General features: G+C 42.5%; 1 protein-coding gene across 8 annotated transcripts in view; it reads left to right on the plus strand.

Moving 5' to 3' along the window:
* LOC134225720 (cholinephosphotransferase 1) overlaps nt 1–8,758 on the plus strand; it is a 61,570-nt gene extending 52,812 nt beyond the window's left edge. For 4 of the 8 annotated variants that reach the window (XM_062706019.1, XM_062706021.1, XM_062706022.1 and 1 more), the window contains 2 exons: nt 1,721–1,847; nt 8,514–8,758. In XM_062706019.1, coding sequence (XP_062562003.1) covers nt 1,721–1,847; nt 8,514–8,722 — 336 coding nt within the window. In that variant the 3' untranslated portion in view covers nt 8,723–8,758. The remainder of the gene's footprint in view (nt 1–1,720; nt 1,848–8,513) is intronic. The other 4 variants (XM_062706020.1, XM_062706016.1, XM_062706017.1 and 1 more) reach the window with 1 other exon arrangement.
* The last annotated feature ends 12,659 nt before the right edge of the window (nt 8,759–21,417 follow it).

A 21,417-nucleotide genomic window follows, 5' to 3' on the forward strand; every position in this document is an offset into this window, starting at 1 on the left:
CTTTTCTCAAGCACGTGCTTTCTGTTGTAGCCCACAGTATCTAAGTGTTTTTGTTTACCAGCCGATGATTGCTACAACGACTCAACGGCTTTGTCCAGCACACTCAAAGGACAATAAGTGATGGATCGCCATCAGGTTCCCACCGGTAGGCAGTGGATATTTTTACATATTTCATAAATATTCTATCTAGGGGGAATGACGGCTTTGGCAGGTTTTGTTCTATTATTGTCAGGGGGGTTTTTTATGACTGATTATGTTCAAATTTAGCCTAAACATTCTTTGCATATCAATGAATATTGTGGCCAAATTTCATAAAATTCGGTCGACAAAAGCCCCTCTGCCAATAATAGAACAAAACCTGCCAAAGCCGTCTTTTCCCCTATCTCAAATGAAAAAAAAATCAACTTTTCTTCGTGGATTTCGACTGGAATCCTCCAAGAATTCCTATGTGAAATTTTTAGTGATTCCGACGGGAATGTTCGAAAGATTCCGAGGGGAATCTCCGGAGTTTTCGACGGGAATCCTACGAGGATTCTGAAGGCAATCCACCAGGGATTCCAACAGGAATGTTCCAGGGAGTCCGAAGGGAATGTTCCATGGAGTCCAAATCCTCCCGGGATATCGACGAAATCCTTCAGGGATTCCAACGGGAATATTTCAGGGATTCCGATGGAAAGGTTTCAGATATTCCGACGGGAACATTCCAATGAGAATCTTCCTCCATTCTCTGGGAATTCCGATGGGAATATTCCTGGGATTCGGACCGGAATGTTCCAGAGAATCCGACGGAAATTTTTCAGGGATTCCAATGAGAATCTTCTAGCGATTTCGAATGGAATCCTCCAGGAATTCCGACTGGAATATTCCAGGAATTTCGACGGGAATGTTCCAGGAGTTTCAACGAGAATGTTCCAGAGATTCTGTCGGAAATCCTCCAGGAATTCCAACGTGAATGTTCCAGGTATTATTAAGCAAATCGTAGAAGGATTCCAAAGCAATCTGTCGAGGGATCCCGAAGCAAATCGTCGGGAATTAATCCTCTGGTGATTCCGAAACGGATCTTTCAGCGATTCCGAAGACCGAAGAGAATCCTCCAGTGATGTTGAAGCAAATCGTTGAGGGATTCCGAAGCAAATCGTTGAGGGATTTGGCGATTCTCCGTTATTGTTCATATCAAGCTTACTTTAATGCTTTCAAATCAATTAGATATTTCATTTTCATAATTAACACCAAGTGCAATTTACTGCGATTCACGGCAGTAGGGGGGCTAATTTTTTTCTAGGGAGGGCTAAGCTCCCCTAGCCTCCCCTTATTTACGACAATGCAGTTGTACAAGAAAGGCAAAAAGGTTTGAGTGTAATACATTGTATTCCGTGTATGGTTTTCCATGGTTGGTTGGAAATTTGTTTGCAATCAAATAGAATTGAATAGTGTTGCAATTCATTTAAATTAGTACGCATGATATTGATAGTGCATCAATGCGTGCATGGTGCGCACTACTAATAACATAACTCGGCTTGTCGCGAACTCTCGATTCGCGTCGCATCGCAAGTGCTCGATTGCCGGGTCCGGTTTGGTGGCGATCCGACTATATGTTACCGAATACCGCTACTAGGGGTTTCACTATTAGTTTTTTAACTCTATACATTGCATTGCCGTTGACATGAGTCAGATGCTTCTGGAGTTGCTTTTAATGTAACCAACATTTATCCCGTTGCAGGTGTGCCTGGAGATCTGTGCCTACCTGCGGATCGAGCTGTTCCGCATCCCGTACCCGCCGAAGCCCCTCATGACGTCACAAGGTACGAATCCTCCGCACCTTCATCACCATCACGAAGGTAGAAACGGTACGCATAATAGCAGCAGCAATGCCACTGTCCAACAACCGCAACAGCAGGCAAATCGAAAGCATCAGACGCGCGCTAGCAGTAGAAAGCATAACTCGCATCAATAACGAGTTTGTTCGGTTTATTTATTAATTATTGAAGCTATTTCTATTATTTCTTGTTTTATGATTGGAACATTGGATCCGTTCAGTTCTGTTTTCGAATTTACCGATCGTCCTGTGTCTTTCTTTGTGTGCTAAGACCTGGATCGATGGCTCGAGTCAACTAGTGAAGGAAATGCAGTTTTTTTTCTGTTTAAACGAAAAGGTTTAGAGTTATGGTAAAGTGGAAGTCATAGCTTGTAGTTTTAAATGTCGGGCATACGCTTCGACTTACGTAGGTTTAGATTTATGGTTGAAATTACTAGGAAAAATAAATTATCTTGGAAATTGAACATAGCAAGTTCAGCCAGAAAACTTTAGGTAACGAAATAATCAATTCAAGAATGGATATATCCACTTACGTTACCGGCTGAGGTGTAAATTATTGGAACGAGAGGATAAGCGTGAATGTTGATAGTATTATCCCAAGCTACCCATAATCATATAACTCCGAGTAGCCAAATCTAGAAGAGCAGATTATTTTAAGTAGGACAGTCTTTTTGTTTTGAGAACCAAACTTAAACTGCTGCAAATATGCTACTGTATTTCTGTTCTACGTTTTATCTTATCAAGAGAGATTTTCACCTAAGTTCGTGACTAATAATAACAAATGCTATTCAGCGACGATTTATGTAATCCTTCTCGAATAGGTTGGACAACTTCATTGATGGGTTGAAATTTGAAAAAAGATCAAAATATATCGTCAAATATGTGGTACATAAGTAGCCTGGTATGAAACATTACTTCGAATACTATCGTTAACTTATTTTTCGCGATGATTTAAAACTTGAAAAGCTAATTGAGCATTCTAACCACCAATGAAGTTGCCCTAATCTTGTACCGTAATGAACTGAAAGCCCAAGAACATTTCCAAACTAAACTACCATAAGGCTCCGTTTTGTGAACCTGATGATTCGATGTATGTTTGTGTCTAATTGATGTTATGTGCTCCACAAGAATCGTTAGTCCAGCGCCGTGTACCTACACAAAAGTGAGAATATCTCGTGTAAGAAGGATAAAATGTTAGTTGTGAATCGTTAGCCTTAAATCAGTTTAGAATGGTGCTTCAGGCGGAATGTAGCAATTCAACATCACCACGTGCACTGCTTGTTAAAATTTTTAATTCATGAATATTGTTTGCGATTGTTTTCTGTATCTATCATTTTCTGATTATTACGTCCGCTTTTAAGAAGGACACACTCCAATAAGCATTGCAACGACGAACTATTCCCAGTCTAAAAAGTTATGAACATGTTATTTAAACAATCGAACAGATAGGTATGTCTTTCCGACAGCTAAATAACATGTTTTAATGACGATGACAATAATAATTGGAGTAATTCTATGCTTTTGAGCATTTACATAAGCAGTAGCTTTTCTTTGCATTTAATATCAACGCTATCATGAAACCTTGTAGCAAACAAACGTTGGATTCAAATGATATTTTACGTGGATCATTTTTTCATGGATTTTTGAACTATTAGTTTGTCCCGAAAACAAGCATTCGCACAAGTTATGACATTTTACATCGAACAGGAAATAATAGCAGACAGGCAGAACTTTCTAGTTTGATAAAGTTTTATTTATCAAGAAAAGATTGAACTGGAATCGATCTATTTCAAAAGACATAACGCTATCCATGCGATTTCCCAATAGATCATAAACTAGAAAGCGGATTTAACAAATTTCGACCGTTTTAGAAGATGCTAAATTGCTCAAATTAACTCCGCTTGTGGTAGAATGTTTAGTTCTGTTAAGTTTCCACTGTGTTTTGGGTTTCTTCTGGCAAGAACGGAGGATAGATGTCAGTTTCAATTCAAGATATCCACAGGAGTTTTGCTGTTGCAGTAAGTTATTGACAGTGTTAAGAAGTTTCGGTGAAAATAGAGAGCAATGTTCAACGAGAACGAAAAATGTTGGTCGTTTTATTATTTTTAATCATCGGTGAGCGTGGACAATGCAAAAACAAGTTTTACTAATTAGGTGTGTCTACTTTCCTGTATATAAAAATTAAACAGATTTTACATCAACTTTCTGGTCACTTTTGATACTTAACTGGGTTAAAACTTTTAGTGCATTTGATATCCCCCTGTTGCTACTTCTTGTTCTTAGATCAAACTTCTTACAAGACTTTGAGGACGTTTGGAGGCTTTAAAACCTCCTGAAAGTAGGATTCCGAGCCTTTTGAGTTTCTTGAATGGAGGCTTACGAGCCTCTTGAAGGAACGCTTCGGAGCATCTTGAAAAGAAGCTTCGGAAACTCATAAAAGGAGACTCCCGAGCCTCTTGAAAGAACGCTTCTGTGCATCTTGCAAATACGCTTCTGAGCCTCTTGAAAAGGGGCCTCCAAGCCTCTTGAAAGGAGGCTTCCGAGCCTCTTGAAAGGAGGCTTCCGAGCCTCTTGGAAGGAGGCTTCCGAGCCTCTTGGAAGGAGGCTTCCGAGCCTCTTGGAAGGAGGCTTCCGAGCCTCTTGGAAGGAGGCTTCCGAGCCTCTTGGAAGGAGGCTTCCGAGCCTCTTGGAAGGAGGCTTCCGAGCCTCTTGGAAGGAGGCTTCTGAGCCTCTTGGAAGGAGAAGGAGCCTCTTGGAAGGAGGCTTCCGAGCCTTTGGAAGGAGGCTTCCTGAGCCTCTTGGAAGGAGGCTTCCTGAGCCTCTTGGAAGGAGGCTTCTGAGCCTCTTGAAAGGGGGCTTCCGGGCCTTTTGGAAGGGGGCTTCCGCGCCTTTTGGAAGGGGGCTTCCGGGGCCCTTGGAAGGAGGCTTCCGAGCCTCTTGAAAGGAGGCTTCCGAGCCTCTTGAAAGGAGGCTTCCGAGCCTCTTGAAAGGAGGCTTCCGAGCCTCTTGAAAGGAGGCTTGAGGCCTCTTGAAAGGAGGCTTCCGGGCCTCTTGAAAGGAGGGTTCGGGGCCTCTGGAAAGGAGGCTCCGCTTCTGCTCTTGAAAGGAGGCTTCCGAGCCTCTTGAAAGGAGGCTTCCGAGCCTCTTGAAAGGAGGCTTCCGAGCCTCTTGAAAGGAGGATTCCAGGCCTCTTGAAAGGAGGCTTCCGAGCCTCTTGAAAGGAGGCTTCCGAGCCTCTTGAAAGGAGGCTTCTGAGCCTCTTGAAAGGAGGCTTCCTGAGCCTCTTGAAAGGAGGCTTCCTGAGCCTTGAAAGGAGGCTTCTGAGCCTCTTGAAAGGAGGCTTCCAGGCCTCTTGAAAGGAGGCTTCCTGAGCCTCTTGAAAGGAGGCTTCCTGAGCCTCTTGAAAGGAGGCTTCCAGGCCTCTTGAAAGGAGGCCTGAGCCTCTTGAAAGGAGGCTTCCGAGCCTCTTGAAAGGAGGCTTCCTGAGCCTCTTGAAAGGAGGCTTCGAGCCTCTTGAAGGAGGCTTCCGAGCCTCTTGGAAGGAGGCTTCTGAGCCTCTTGGAAGGAGGGCTTCCAGCCCCTTGGAAGGAGGCTTCCGAGGCCTCTTGGAAGGAGGCTTGAGCCTCTTGGAAGGAGGCTTCTGAGCCTCTTGGAGGAGGCTTCCGGGCCTCTTGAAAGGAGGCTTCCGGGCCTCTTGAAAGGAGGCTTCCGGGCCTCTTGAAAGGAGGCTTCCGGGCCTCTTGAAAGGAGGCTTCCGAGCCTCTTGAAAGGAGGCTTTCGAGCCTCTTGAAAGGAGGCTTCCGAGCCTCTTGAAAGGAGGCTTCCGAGCCTCTTGAAAGGAGGCTTCCGAGCCTCTTGAAAGGAGGCTTCCGAGCCTCTTGAAAGGAGGCTTCCGAGCCTCTTGAAAGGAGGCTTCTGAGCCTCTTGAAAGGAGGCTTCCAAGCCTCTTGAAAGGAGGCTTCCGAGCCTCTTGAAAGGAGGCTTCCGAGCCTCTTGAAAGGAGGCTTCCGAGCCTCTTGACGGGGGGCTCCGGGGCCTCTTGAAAGGAGGCTTCCGAGCCTCTTGAAAGGAGGCTTCCGAGCCTCTTGAAAGGAGGCTTCCGAGCCTCTTGAAAGGAGGCTTCCGAGCCTCTTGAAAGGAGGCTTCCGAGCCTCTTGAAAGGAGGCTTCCGAGCCTCTTGAAAGGAGGCTTGAGCCTCTTGGAAGGAGGCTTCCGGGCCTCTTGGAGGAGGCTTCCCGGCCTCTTGGAAGGAGGCTTCCGAGCCTCTTGAAAGGAGGCTTTTGGGCCTCTTGAAAGTAGGCTTCCGGGCCTCTTAAAAGGAGGCTTCCAGGCCTCTTGAAAGGAGGCTTCTGAGCCTCTTGAAAGGAGGCTTCCAGCCTCTTGAAAGGAGGCTTCCGAGCCTCTTGAAAGGAGGCTTCCTGAGCTCTCTTGAAAGGAGGCTTCTGAGCCTCTTGAAAGGAGGCTTCTGAGCCTCTTGAAGGAGGCCTGAGCCTCTTGAAAGGAGGCTTCCAGGCCTCTTGAAAGGAGGCTTCCAGGCCTCTTGAAAGGAGGCTTCTGAGCCTCTTGAAAGGAGGCTTCTGAGCCTCTTGAAAGGAGGCTTCCAGGCCTCTTGAAAGGAGGCTTCCAGGCCTCTTGAAAGGAGGCTTCTGAGCCTCTTGAAAGGAGGCTTCCGGGCCTCTTGAAAGGAGGCTTCCTGAGCCTCTTGAAGGAGGCTTCCGAGCCTCTTGAAAGGAGGCTTCCTGAGCCTCTTGAAAGGAGGCTTCCGAGCCTCTTGAAAGGAGGCTTCTGAGCCTCTTGAAGGAGGCTTCCAGGCCTCTTGAAAGGAGGCTTCTGAGCCTCTTGAAAGGAGGCTTCTGAGCCTCTTGAAAGGAGGCTTCCAGAGCCTCTTGAAAGGAGGCTTCCAGGCCTCTTGAAAGGAGGCTGAGGCCTCTTGAAAGGAGGCTTCCGAGCCTCTTGAAAGGAGGCTTCCGAGCCTCTTGAAACGAAGCTTCCGAGCCTCTTGGAAGGAGACTTCCGAGCCTCTTGGAAGGAGACTTCCGAGCCTCTTGAAAGGAGGCTTCCGAGCCTCTTTAAAGGAGGCTTCCGAGCCTCTTGAAACGAAGCTTCCGAGCCTCTTGGAAGGAGGCTTCCGAGCCTCTTGAAAGGAGGCTTCCGAGCCTCTTGAAAGGAGGCTTCCGAGCCTCTTGAAAGGAGGCTTCCGAGCCTCTTTAAAGGAGGCTTCCGAGCCTCTTGAAAGGAGGCTTCCGAGCCTCTTGAAAGGAGGCTTCCGAGCCTCTTGAAACGAAGCTTCCGAGCCTCTTGGAAGGAAGCTTCCGAGCCTCTTGGAAGGAGGCTTCCGAGCCTCTTGAAAGGAGGCTTCCGAGCCTCTTGGAAGGAGGCTTCCGAGCCTCTTGGAAGGAGGCTTCCGAGCCTTGTGCATATGCATAAATCGAGCTTCAGATATAGTAACTACGAAATATGTTGTGCATTTTTGAAGACTAGTGCTCATGAAATCTTATGGGTTTAGGAATCGAAAAATGTAACAACATTTCATACAACCAGCAAAGTGCAACTATCATTTTTGAATACGACCTGTCCGGACGATCGCTTGTTCGAGTACGGTACATCAAGGATTTTGGCGTTATCTGGGCAAACTGACAATCAGACCTCACTACCTCACTCGACGAGTTTCATTATCCGCTATGATTGAGAACACTTCACTGCTCCCTAGTGCACAATCAATACTAGAATCATCTGCCGGTGTTTGGTGCCCTTTTCAAGTCACATGGATCGCTATAATTGAAGCCGTTCAACGAAGACGTGCTCTTCGTTTTGTTTAATGGTGCGACCCACCTAACCCGCAACCGTACGAGGAACTTAGTCGTTTTATAGGCATCGAATCACTAGAAGTATGCCGCAGTACCAGTACGAAATATCTGTTGAGTAGTACTGCAAATAACAATCTTCAAATAGAAAAAGCAAGGAAAAATGTCCGTATCAAAAAATTGGTAGTATTAAGGATAGATTCAAAATTTCCTAATCACAAAAGATTACAGATCCACGCTCACCGAAAATGATTCGTATATCCGATTATCCTCAACCAGATGGGTCTTGAATGAGTTGGTTCAATGTTGACCAATGTAGAGTTTATTTTTCAAGAAAGGTTAGTAATTTATCCCTAATATCAGATTGTTAGCAGTTCTTTGAGAACTTCGGATTTTGTATCTTTTGTTGTACGCCATTTTGATAGTTTATCTTTTTGTTTAGACATATTAAACCGATCATTTATGTGTGTTTCATTTTTGTGTTATTTCTGTTAGGTTTTGTTACTTTTGTATTTCATGTAGTTCTTCCTCATTGCCTACTTCTACTATATGTCAAACCATCTGCCCATTCATTCTACTTATGGGATTAGTTTAACCCTTGTGATGTTTTTTTGTATGTGTAAACTTTTATAATATATGTTTAGGAACATAGATAACACCGCTGTTTTAGATTGCATCCATTGCTTCATGTGGTAGAATTAGGATTAGTCCAGAGAATTTTGAATATTTAAAAAAAAAACTTTATCAACATTTATCCTAATCTTTTCATTTCTCATTTCTTTTCTATCTCCCTGTTCCCGGTTTCAACATTTCGTCTGAACTTTGCGTTGGATTTCCGAACTTCGCATCAAACCTACCTCTTTTACTCATTATTCATGTCATACAAAAAACAGTATCATCATCTTCGGAAACGGAGGAACACTCTGTGAACAACAACACCAGCAGTAGCAACAGCAGTAGTCGAGCCAGCAAATCGCCCCAGGCCAGCCCGCTGCGAAACCTAGCGGTTCCGCCAATGTTCCAACGGACCGCATCGTCCGAGGATGGCGGTACACCCCGGGTTACACCTCAGGCATCGCCGAGGAGGCCACACCAACACTAGGTAACGGTGCTATGACATCTAATTAAGAACAAAAACGGAAGGATCCATTCGGAAGTATGGCCGGCAGCTTCACTCATTCGAGATCATAAATCCATAGGTAATAGGTATACCTATTATAATTTTCTAAAAAAATCGCTTCTCACCAAATTAGTTTCATAATAGCGTTTAGCCTTAACAGTGTTCGAGTAGATATCACACGAATTGCGCTTTCAAAATGCAATAATATGATAATGCAATAATTTGAAGGTCTGAAACTTCTTGATTTATCCTATTTCGTGGAAAACTATGTTCCTGAACGTTGCCCAACTTTGTCTGATGTTCTCGAAGGGCTAAAAATCTTTAATTGTTTAGGTCTTATTGAATCGGATTTGTCTAAGCAATGTCTCAGAAATTTGTCAGCCAAATTTACATGTTTATATCCCCAACATACTCGTAAACTCATAAATTTTCCAAAACAGACCTCTAATTGTTGATCGGCCACACCTAAATTCTAAACAGTTGGCTACTTTTATATAGAAAAATACTTACACTTTTATATGTTCGAAATACACTGAACCAATCTGAACCTTGGTCTACCAGATTAATTACACTTGGTACATAAACGGTAGCTACTTCGGATTCTTGTCGATCCGCTTCTCCAGCTGCTTCATTCTCCGCAAGGCCATTGCACTATGGTCCAGGATACAGATTTACGCGGAAAGATGAATTTTACGCCAAAACTATATTTTTTAGAAAAAACTGTTGTTCTACAAAATTGTTCGAAATAGTAAAGCCATCATTATGGTTCTACCAAAAAATAGGGTGGCCCATCATATAAAAAAAATTAGGAAATATTTTTTTTATTTCTCAGAATATTGACATGTTATGTTCCACAAAGTTGTAGCGCAGCTTATTCCAATCAATTTAGCTAAAAAAAATTTCTGTAGCTCTTAAGTTGGCTGATTTAGAGCAATTTTACCTAATTGGATTAGGGTGTACCTCAAAAAAATAGTATTTTTGATCTACTTTTTTTGTTTTAGATTTCTCGAAAAAGTCGTCTTCAGGTGACTTTCAGAGCTCAAAAAATGCAACTTTTGAAGGGTAAATATGCTCAATATCTCAAAAATTCAAAAGTTATAATCGTTTTTCTGTCAAAATTACATTTTTTTCATAAGTTGATATCTCCGGTTAGGGCAGACCAAAAAAATATGTTCACACGGCATCTGAAAGAGAAATTAATATTCTTTATTGTGTCAAAAAATTGGGGATATGTTATTTTTTTATCTCAAGTTTCACCAATTTTACTAAAATCATGTTTTTTCAAATAAATTGATATAGCTCGACAACGGAAGAAGATACAGACGATATTCTTATAGCAAAACACGCGTTTTGAAAAGCCCCAGAAGTCTTCAGAAGATGACATTCGTGAGAAATGAAAAATAAAAAATCTACAGCGTTAACACTTTTTATAAGTTTTATCATTATCATCGTATTGCAAGATTTACGAGAAAAGATGCATTTTCGGTCTGAAGCATACTTTTAAGAAACAAAATTTGTTCTACAAAGTTGTTCTGGATACTTGGGCCCTTATTATAGAGTTACCGAAAAATAGGGTGGGCCATTTTATAAAAATGTGAAATTTTTATTTTTTTTATTTTGCGGAATATTGACATAAAATGTTCTACAAAGTTGTAGTGCAGCTTTTTTCAATCAACTTTGCTATATAAACTTTTTATGTAGCTCTTAAGCTCACTTGTTTAGAGTAATTTTATTTACCAGGATTAGGGTGTCCCTCAAAAAACAATATTTTTGATCTGCTCATTTCATTTTTTATTTTTCACGGATGTCATCTTCTGAAGACTTTTGGGGCTTTTTAAAACGCGTACTTTGCTATAAGAATATCGTCTGTATCTTCTTCCGTTGTCGAGTTATATCAATTTATTTGAAAAAACATGATTTTAGTAAAATTGGTGAAACTTGAGATAAAAAAATAACATATCCCCAATTTTTTGACACAATAAAGAATATTAATTTCTCTTTCAGATGCCGTGTGAACATATTTTTTTGGTCTGCCCTAACCGGAGATATCAACTTATGAAAAAAATGTAATTTTGACAGAAAAACGATTATAACTTTTGATCGGAAAAAGATATTGAGCATATTTACCCATCAAAAGTTGCATTTTTCTTTAGCTCTAAAAGTCACCTGAAGACGACTTTTCTAAAAATCTAAAACAAAAAAAGTAGATAAAAATAATGTTTTTTTGAGGTACACCCTAATCCAATGAGGTAAAATTGCTCTAAATCAGCCAACTTAAGAGCTACAGAAAAAGTTTTTTTAGCAAAATTGATTGCGCTACAACTTTGTGGAACATAATATGTCAATATTCTGAGAAATAAAAAAAATATTTCCTAATTTTTTTTATATGATGGGCCACCCTATTTTTTGGTAGAACCATAATGATGGCTTTACTATTTCGAACAATTTTGTAGTACAACAGTTTTTTCTAAAAAATATAGTTTTGGCGTAAAATTCATCTTTCCGCGTAAATCCGTATCCGTTTCTTGCGGTATCAACACCACCGACTCCTCCAGCGCGTAGTGACTTTGGAGAAGCTCATGCAGGTCATCATTGGTGATCTGTTGATGGTAGCCGAGGTTGTTCCGGCCGCCACCGTAGAGGACTGTCTGGGTTCGTAAATCGTCCAGTCGAGGTTGGTGCGAACAGCAATTGGTGTCCCTACTTTTGCCTCCAGTGGCACGAACGAATGAATGTTGTTCGCCCCGATTAGCAGCTACGGCTCTCCATCGTAGGACTCGATCGGCAATCCTCTCATGTGGCCGTACTGCGCAGCAAGTTCCTCATGTTCCAGCTTTTGATGTGGCAACATCAGGTTCCCAACTGTATGGACCGTATGCAGCAACAATTTGTCGCCGGCCGCTGGACTTGTACCCGACGCCCATATTCCACACGCGAGACATTTCCCGTCCATTTGATGGTCAGCCGCAATCGTACTCCGATTGCGCCCAGACGATTAGCGAGCTTTTTCTTCACCAACGTGACCGAAGCACCTACGTCCAGGAATGCCAACACCGTCGCCGACTTTCCTCCGCAGTGTAACTGGACTGGAACAATCCGGAACATAACTGTGCAGTTTGTCCTTATGTGCGCACTCAACCCGACCATATTTCCCACCGGATGTATCAGTGGATTGTGAAATTCCCTACATTCACCAATGTTGCAGCGGATGTTGAATTTGCACTGCCCTTTGTGCTCGTTGAGACAGACGTGGCACAGCTTCTCCCGATTCATCAACTTCAGCCGCTCAGCATATCGCAGCTTGATCGGCCGCAGACGATGATCGGTGGCTCGGCATTGTTGACACGGTTTGAGCTTTCTTTCTTCGTTTAAGTTAGCCGCCGGACTGCTGCCCTCGCCATGGCAGTACAGCGCACCCTTCTCTTTCGGCTTGCTCTTCCCGGTTGGGAAAACTCTCCTCGACTGATACGACGGCTGGACCTCGACGTCCACGTTGGCTTCGCAGGCGTCCACCACTATGTCCATAAGGAAATCCGTCAGCGTTGGCAGCGTGGTTTCGCCGTGGCCTCTCCGGCAATGAACCCATTCACGCTTCTCACGATCCGGAAGCTTGGCGACCAGCGACTTAATGAGTAGCGGTTTGACGAGGTGTTGCTGTAGACCCGCAGCCTCCAGGTGTCCGCTAAGTTGTTCCACCGTGTTTCCGAAACGAACAAAACTGCGGAGGTTGTCCAGTTTCGGAGGCTCCAAACGATCCACCTTGTCCAACAGACTTTGTAGAAGCTGCTCTGGGCGGCCGTAGTGCCGTTGTAGCTTCTCGATGACCCTCGGAATCGATGTCGGCAGAAGTAGTTGCAACGACACTAGCTCCAGTTTATCCCCTTCGAGCGCTTCCTGTAACCTCATCAGGTTTTCGTGGTTCATGTAACCACAGGCATCGTTGGAGGCATTGTACGCTGCATAAAACAATGGCCACTGCGCCGGTTTTCCCGAGAATTTGGGAAGTTTGTAGGTCAATCCCTTTCTCGCTGCTAACTGGACCATTGTCTGTCTGACCTGCTTCAACTCATTGGACGCCGGACTACCCAAAAGCTCCGCCAACCTTTCATCCATGGCCGCCATTTCCATCTCGAACGACTTCTGCCTCGCCTCCATCCGTTGGATCTGCTCCTTCTTCTTTCACAGCATCTCAGCTTGCCAGGCCATCCGCTCCTCTTCTTCTTCAGCACGCATCTTCTCCTCCATCTTTATCTTCTTCCTTTCGTATGCGCGCTGTATCTCCTTCTCCTTCTTTCTCAGCTCCATTTCCGCCTCCAACTCCCCCATTTTCCGCTTTTGACGTTGTTCCAGCGCTCGCACTTCACTTCGCATCTACGCTAGATGTCCCGGTGCGGGAAGTCGTGCTGTATTTGTCGGACTCGTCCACTTGCTTCCTGGGACGGACCGACTTTTTGGCGTTCTTCTGCTTCTGGTACTCCTGAGCCTTCTGCCTACAGGCTTCATTTTGGCAGTACCACATCTTCGGTAGTTTTTCTTCCGCTAGTCCCACACAGCGTATGTGGAACCACGCGGAACATCCATCACAATCGACCATCTTTTCGTGGCATGTTGATGGACCACAGATCCCACACGGAGTTCCCGTAAGGTCCAACAGGGTTTTGTCAACGGATTCGGAATCGGAACCCATTTCGTGGACGGACTTCTCCCAAGCGACGTTTTTGTCACTACTTTTTAAAGAATTTTGGATTCCCTTCTGGAACAGTATTATTAGGCGTAGTTCGAATATTGATTCCCTGGGGATATCTCGTGCATATATCATCCGTATGATCTCTAAGGTCCTATATGGACACCATTGGTTTTGTACCGAGCCCAGTTGACTCGTAAATCTATTAGCCCGAACTCCAGAGTAATTAAGAGCATTCGATTTGGTCATATCAAAATTCCAAATCTTGCGCATGACCTCTAGGGGAGACTGGGAGACTTGATCCCCTTTTCTGATTTTCGATTTATCACATCCAGAAATAAATAAACATACGCTATTTCCACACAGACTCTCTAAGAAATATACTATTGTGCCTTGCAACAAAATGACAACTTTCGTGATCATTTTCCAAGGCTTTCATAGATGTAAAAAAATTCTCGCCTTTGTCGCCTTTCTTGTAAATGGGGCATATAACCCCTTCCTTCCACTCTTCCGGTAGCTGTTCAGTTTCCCAGATTCTAATTATCAGTTTGTGCAGGCAGGTGGCTAGCTTTCCCGGGCTCATCTTGATGAGCTCAGCTCCGATACCATCCTTGCCAGCTGCTTTATTGGTCTTTAGCTGTTGGATGGCTTGTGCAAAGATATTATCCCTCTAATCAAAGAGCACTCTGGAAAGATATTATCTTTTGAGCGTTTGATGATGATCCTGATAGCCAGCGCAATTCGGGGTTTGTTCACGTTGCGAAGGTGTTCACAACAAAAGCTGTGAAAAAAAAGCTTCTCCATGACGAACACTGCGCTTTGTTTACTGAGCGGATAGATAGCTAAGAACAATATCCCATTATTCATCAGTATCTTTGCTCAGAAGATCGAATGATGGGATAACTATCCAATGCAATGCCTGATGACAGTTCTTAAATTATTGTTCTTATTGATACCAATCGATTTTTGGGAGTGCTGTCAAAAATCGACTTTTTAAATATTCGGGGGAAATTGATCCCTCTCCAGTTATTGAATTCGACAGCACTTGCAATTTTAATATTTGGGGAGACTTGATACCCTTTGTATGATATCTACACAATGAATATTTTTTCCTTGTCATAAGACGAGTTTGTACAATCCCACTGAATTCCACCACTTAATTGTATCTTGACAGATACGTATTTCGACCTCAACAGTAAGGCCGTCTTCAGTGTCTCGTACTTGACTCGACTTTACGAGACGAGACTCGAGTACGAGACACTGAAGACGGCCTTACTGTTGAGGTCGAAATACGTATCTGTCAAGATACAATTAAGTGGTGGAATTCAATGGGATTGTATTAACTCGTCTTATGACAAGTAAAGACATTCCACTAAAAAGCTCAAACTAATTTTCTTATCAAAATCACGCGCATGACCTCAAAAAGCCTGTAAAAAGATATTTTAGTTACAAGATAAAGATTGCCGCTGTCGTCGATGTCCGGAACATCTTTTGCTGGCGAGGATAGGGTGCTAAATGTCAATGAAGGAAAAATACATACGATTCGACTGTTCGGTACCCAACATGTTTCGGACAGCAGAACAAAGGGAACCGGAGCGACAATCTTTATCTTGTAACTAAAATATCTTTTGCCTGTAAGGACATCATGGGTTCTATTTGTGGAGTTTATTCTGACTGTAGGCAAGCGGGAGCCTCTTGAAACGGTATACCCATTAGGCATAAGTACGTTAGGCATAATGGACGTTAGGCATAATGAACGTTTGGCATAATGGACATTAGGCATAATATGACCCAAAGAACAGCCTATGACATAAAGAAGACAGAATTATGCCAAACGTCCATTATGCCTTTCGTCCATTATGCCTAACGTCGCGTACCCCTTGAAAAAACTTATGCCATTGATGACTCACTACATGTGACTGACGACACATTGCACGATTGCTTTGATTGTTAATAATGTTTCTATCAGTTGTGTGTTGTCTGCATTAGGCCTACTTTGATAGTTTCAAAGCTGAATATAGTAAACACGTAACCAGCAAGTCAAGACAAAAATTTTAAAACGACTTATCTGCTTTTGTAAACAATGGTTCAAACGTCGATTTGACGAATCAGATTGCACTCCCACGCACACCAACACCATCAATAGGTAGCTGAAGGTTTTTGCTATCTGTTGGTAGTGTTGGTTTGCGTGGGGGTGCTATCATATTCGTCAAATCGACGTTTGAATCTTCGTTTACATAAGCAGATAAGTCGTTTTGAAAAATTTTGTCTTGAAGTGCTGTTTCACTGCCACACATTATTGATTTTGTATCAAGCCCAGTTGGCTAGATAGACCAATTGGTCATCCGATTTGGACAAACATTAACCCCTATGGACACCATGATTGGTTTCGTACCAAGCGTAATTGAGCTGGTAGACCAAGGTTCTGAGCTCCAGAATAGTTTAGAGAATTAAAAATATCCGTAGAAATATTGACTGCATTACGTTTTTCATCATCTCTGAATTAGTTTTTGGCACATTTTTGGCCACATATAAAAGTGGCCAACTGTCGATCCTTCATCCTACGATTACAGAATATAAATATAAATAATATTAAGATTCTGAGACCAGTTTCAAAAAAATATGAGCTGACGATTATTTTGAGTATTTATAAACATGTGGATTTGGCTGCCTGAGATATTGCTAAGTCAAATCCGTGTGATTTTATCAGCACTGTTGTGAATCGCTGGTTGTGTTGTTTTGTATATGGTATCCATATACAAATGGGACTGACTTGCAATTTACGGTAGTGTAGGAAATTTAAATCTTTAATAATTTTAGAGACGGGAGGCCGATTTAGTTTTAATCTTCATGTATTCCCGCAATGTGGCTAATTATTCAACAAATTATTCAATATCAATTGTGAAATTTTATATGGTAGTCACTTCCTCTAACAATATTGAAATTCTCCGGAAATGGAGTTCTATCTATAGGTACCAGCGTGAAAGGACATGAGAAACTAAATAACTGATAGATAAACTAACATAACACATAAAGTATAAAACAGTAACGTTTGGCAAGTAAATCATTGTACGATGAAAAATTCTCAAGTGTTATGTATGTTTGTCTGTGGCTGAAGTGTAATATTCCCTATGGAAAAACTGAACTTTTTGGTGAGATCAATGATTTAGATGAGTTTGTTGAAGCGCGTTATATAGCCGAAGGTCCTTGTCGCTATGTACGATAAAAAGACATCTAAACTAGTGCCTAGTCGGCCTAATATCCATGGAAATGTTTCATCAGTCTGCTAGATGTCTGGTTGAACTTGGCAAACTCTAGACAATTAGACGAAGAGTGTACTACGGCCTTTAGGATCGTCTATTATGTGATGTATTATAGAGTTGGGTAGAGTAGTCAATCGACCATGTCGTAAAGTGTTGTTTTTAAGGTTTACTAGTTAACTCGATAAGTAGTCGTATTTATTCATTAGGTATACTAATTTTGATGAATAGCAATGCAATAGCAACTAAACCGCGTGTGGCATTTATTCTATTTAGTCCGAAAATCCATAAATTTGAAATACAATACACGAACGGCACTATAATCGCTAGGTGGATTATTCTGTTTTTTTCACATTTTTTCCATTTTTGGAAACTTATCTTTAACCCGTAAATGCCCAGAACGATGTAATTTGTAATTTTTACTAAAATCAAATCAAGTATAACTTTTTACGTGTATGAAAACTCTACACTCTGCACCCTCCCCGCTTTTAGACTGTGTGATATAAAAAACTGGTTCATCCTTCACCGCCATACACCGTCTTCTTCCGTAGAGGACTACCGGTATTATAAGCGATTTGTATATGACACATTTGGTGCGGGTGTGAATCTTTTTTGACCGCAGTTTCTTATGGAGCCCGTAGTAGGTCCGACTTCCACAGATGGTGCGCCTTCGTATTTCACGACTAACATTGTTGCCGTTAGCAAGGAATAATTCACCGATCACCTCGAAGGTATCCCCGTCTATCGCAATACAGCTTCCCCAGTGGGCCCTGTCGTGCTTGGTTCCGCCCACAAGCATGTACTCTGTCTTCGATGCATTCACCGCCAGTTCAACTTTTGTTGCTTCACGTTTCAGGCGAGTGTACAGTTCTGCCAACTTTGCAAATGTTCGGCCTCTTAACAGGCGAACAAAATAAACAAGCGTTTAGACTCAGCGAAGAACTCAATAATACTGAATTTATTCATGAAAACTAATAACAAATACAGTCATAAAATAATGGTCACATTTGAGTAAATCAATTGGCACAATGGTTACACTGTTAATATCTCCCTTCAATTGATGATTCCTAATTGTTCTCTTAGTTTACGGAATCGTGGCGATGGTAATCCTTTTGTCAGAATATCTGCCACTTGTTCTTCGGTAGGCAGATACACCAATCGTATATGTCCCTTCTCCACCAACTCTCTCACAAAAAAATGTTGAATTTCGATATGCTTCATACGTTTGTGTTTACGAGGATCCTTTGTAAGGGTCTGTTCAAATATTACGTAACGCAGTAGGGGGTGGGGGGTTGTCTAACTTTTGTTACGATTTGTTACACAAAATATAGGGGGTGGGGGTCCTTCGAGATATTGTTACGCGTAACAAATTAATTGCATAGAGAAAAAAATATTTAAAATTAAAAAAAAAAGTTTTTATCTTCTAAATAGCATACAATCTACAATGAATAATAATTTATTATGGAAATGCTAATATCATCTTCCAAACTTGGACGTACATGTTCATGATAGCATTAGAGGCGAAAGTATAGAATTGATAGTTCCGTTAGGATACGGCAGGCATGAAGAATGTTTTTATAGAAGTCGATTTGAAAGCGAGCGGAGGGCAATATTTGTGATGGCACATATCGCACGACCTTCCTTCTGCCAAGCTCCCGTATGAAGGGGAGCTCCCTTCATACGGGAGCTTGGCAGAAGGAAGGTCGTGCGATATGTGCCATCACAAATATTGCCCTCCGCTCGCTTTCAAATCGACTTCTATAAAAACATTCTTCATGCCTGCCGTATCCTAACGGAACTATCAATTCTATACTTTCGCCTATAATGCTATCATGAACATGTACGTCCAAGTTTGGAAGATGATATTAGCATTTCCATATCATTGTAAATCGTTTAACTTCACGTAGAAGTAACACACACGAAATCATTAATTTAGAATAATTTATTGTATCGTGTTTCAAATTCTACCAAAAACAAGATTTTTTCAAAAAAAAATATTTGTTACGCGTTACGCATAGGGGTGGGGGTAGTTCTAAGTTTTGTTACAGAATGTTACGATGGGGTGGGGGATTCCTAAAAACAACATTTGTCGCGTTACGTAATATTTGAACAGACCCGTAACAGCGATGCACGGTTGATTGTCTTCGAAGATAGTAGTTGGCTCCTCAATTTTCTGTCCAATAGATATTAGCAAATTTCGTATCCACACCACTTGCAACTTGTTTGGCATAGAATTATTAGTTCCGCCTCCGTAGTTGATAGGGCAACGGAACCTTGCTTCTTCGTCGCCCAAGTAATAGTTGACCCGTACAACTTAATAACATTCCCAGAAACCGATCTACGATCGTTCGGATCATTACCCCAGTCCGCATCAGCAAACTCTTCTAGCTTACTTGACGAGCTCTTTGGATGGTACACCAGTTTGAAATTTTCAGTGCCTTTCAGATAGCGTAACACACGTCTCAAGTGATTCCAGTGTTCGGTTGTAGGATAACACTGAAAACCAGAAAAATAGTTTACCGCTGCTGATAAATCCGGCCTAGATGTCACCATCAAGTACATCAGACAGCCGACTAACTCTCTTTACGGCTTGTCTGTTACCTTTTTTTTTATCTCGTCCTTTCTCTAGCTTTAGTCGTGGTTCCATTGGAGTAGCGGTGGGCTTACAATCGCTCATTCCAAATCTTTCGAGCACACTTCGAACGTATGCTTGTTGATCGATCGTCATAATTCTCTCTTCACGATTACGCCGAATATTTAATCCCAGAAAACAGCTCACTTCCTGTAGGTCTTTCATCTCGAACTCTGTGGACAGTCGTTTTTTCAGCATACAAATAGCCTTCTCCGAACTACTGGTGATCAAAATATCATCAACGTAGATGACCAGATACATCACCACTCCGTTTTGTCGTCGATAATACAAACAAAAATCATGTTCACTTCTGCAGAAACCAAGCCCGCTGATGAAATCATGGAACCGCTGATTCCAGCTTCGAGATGCTTGTTTAAGGCCATAAATGGCCTTATTCAGCTTACATACAAGACCATTACCCCTCTCAAAGCCAGCTGGTTCACGCATATAGATGTCCTCATTCAAAAAACCATTCAAAAATGCGCATGTGACATCCATCCGATGAACATGCCAGTCCTCTGAATTCGCAAGTGCCAATATAATCCGTAAGGTCGACATTTTAGCAACTGGTGAATAAGTCTCTGAGAAATCAAAACCAGGGCGCTGGGAAAAACCGCGAGCCACCAGTCTGGCTTTTTACCTCTCGACAGTATTGTCGCTGTTTCTTTTCACTTTAAAAACCCACTTATTGTCAATAAGCTTCCGACCAGCAGGTAGCTTCACTAAACACCAAGTATTGTTTTTCTCGAGTGATAGTAATTCTTCTTCAATTGCACTTTTCCACGACGGCCAATAGCTCCTCTTCTTAAGAGCTTCGATGTCCGATGGTATATCTTCCAAATAATCTTCGGCGCACAAGGCAAACGCTGTTGCACTCAAATCATAGTCATTATGCCACGCAGGCTGCACTCTTGAGCGACCGGTTCGTCGCAGACCCGTGTCGACGTCGTTCGAATTCATATCTGCCTCATGCCACTGTTCGGGGTCTTCGCGTGAATCACTTTCCTCTTGTTGTTGTTGTTTCCGAGATTTTTCTACTGTAGAAGATTGATCATTCTGATCAGTTCTACCATCATGCGCAAAGTTCTCGATCACAATCACATCACTTTCCGCTTCCTGAGAGTCTTCCTTAACGGAGCAATGTCTTAATTTTTCTTCGTTGAATATAACGTCTCGAGCAACAAATACCTTTTTCCCATTCCATACACGGAACCCATTCGGGGCATACCCGACGAAAATCACTTTTTCACTTTTCGAATCGAGTTTCTTCCGTAATTGTTTCGGAATGTGCACGTAGCACTCACTTCCAAAAACTCGAAGATTCGCAACATTCGGCTTTTTGCCATGCCAAACTTCATACGGTGTTCTGTTACCGTCCACGGCCACAGACGGACTCCGATTCAGAAGACAAACAGCTGCATAGACCGCCTCACCCCACATATTCTTCGATATTCCACTCGAAATCAACATAGTTCGAACTTTTTCCACTATCGTTCTGTTGAGGCGCTCACTTACACCATTCTGTTCGGGTGTATATGGCACAGTAGTTTGCATTCGAATACCGTTCTTACGGCAAAACATTTTGAATACGTTTCCCACATATTCTCCGCCGTTGTCGCAAACCAGGCGACCTATTTTCAAACCGAAATGCGCGAACGCCATAGCCTCAAACTCTTCAAAACATTTCAAAACCTCGCTTTTCGATCGCATGAGATACACAACAGAAACGTGAGTGTAATCATCTGTGAACGTGACGAAATAGTTATGTCCGTCCCACGTCACCGGGGTTATCGGTCCACAAACGTCACTGTGCACTATTTCCAGCGGTCGACTTGCTCGCTTTTCTACACGACACTGAAATGGTTCTCTGGTTTGCTTCCCAATGATGCAAGCTTCACATAACGTTTTCACGGATACATTTGGAATCTCTTCTATCTTCATACCTTCCACCATGTTCTTCGAAACCAGCTTCGCAAGATTTTCACTTCCCAAATGACCAAATCGCTGATGCCACAGTTCTAGCTTTTTGCAAACTTTTCCGGTCACCATAGCACTTTCACAGATGTTCTCTTTACGCTCGAAACTCATGCAGTATAACTTG

This window comes from Armigeres subalbatus, chromosome 3 (genome assembly GCF_024139115.2).
Source record: "Armigeres subalbatus isolate Guangzhou_Male chromosome 3, GZ_Asu_2, whole genome shotgun sequence".
NCBI classification, from domain to species: domain Eukaryota; kingdom Metazoa; phylum Arthropoda; class Insecta; order Diptera; family Culicidae; genus Armigeres; species Armigeres subalbatus.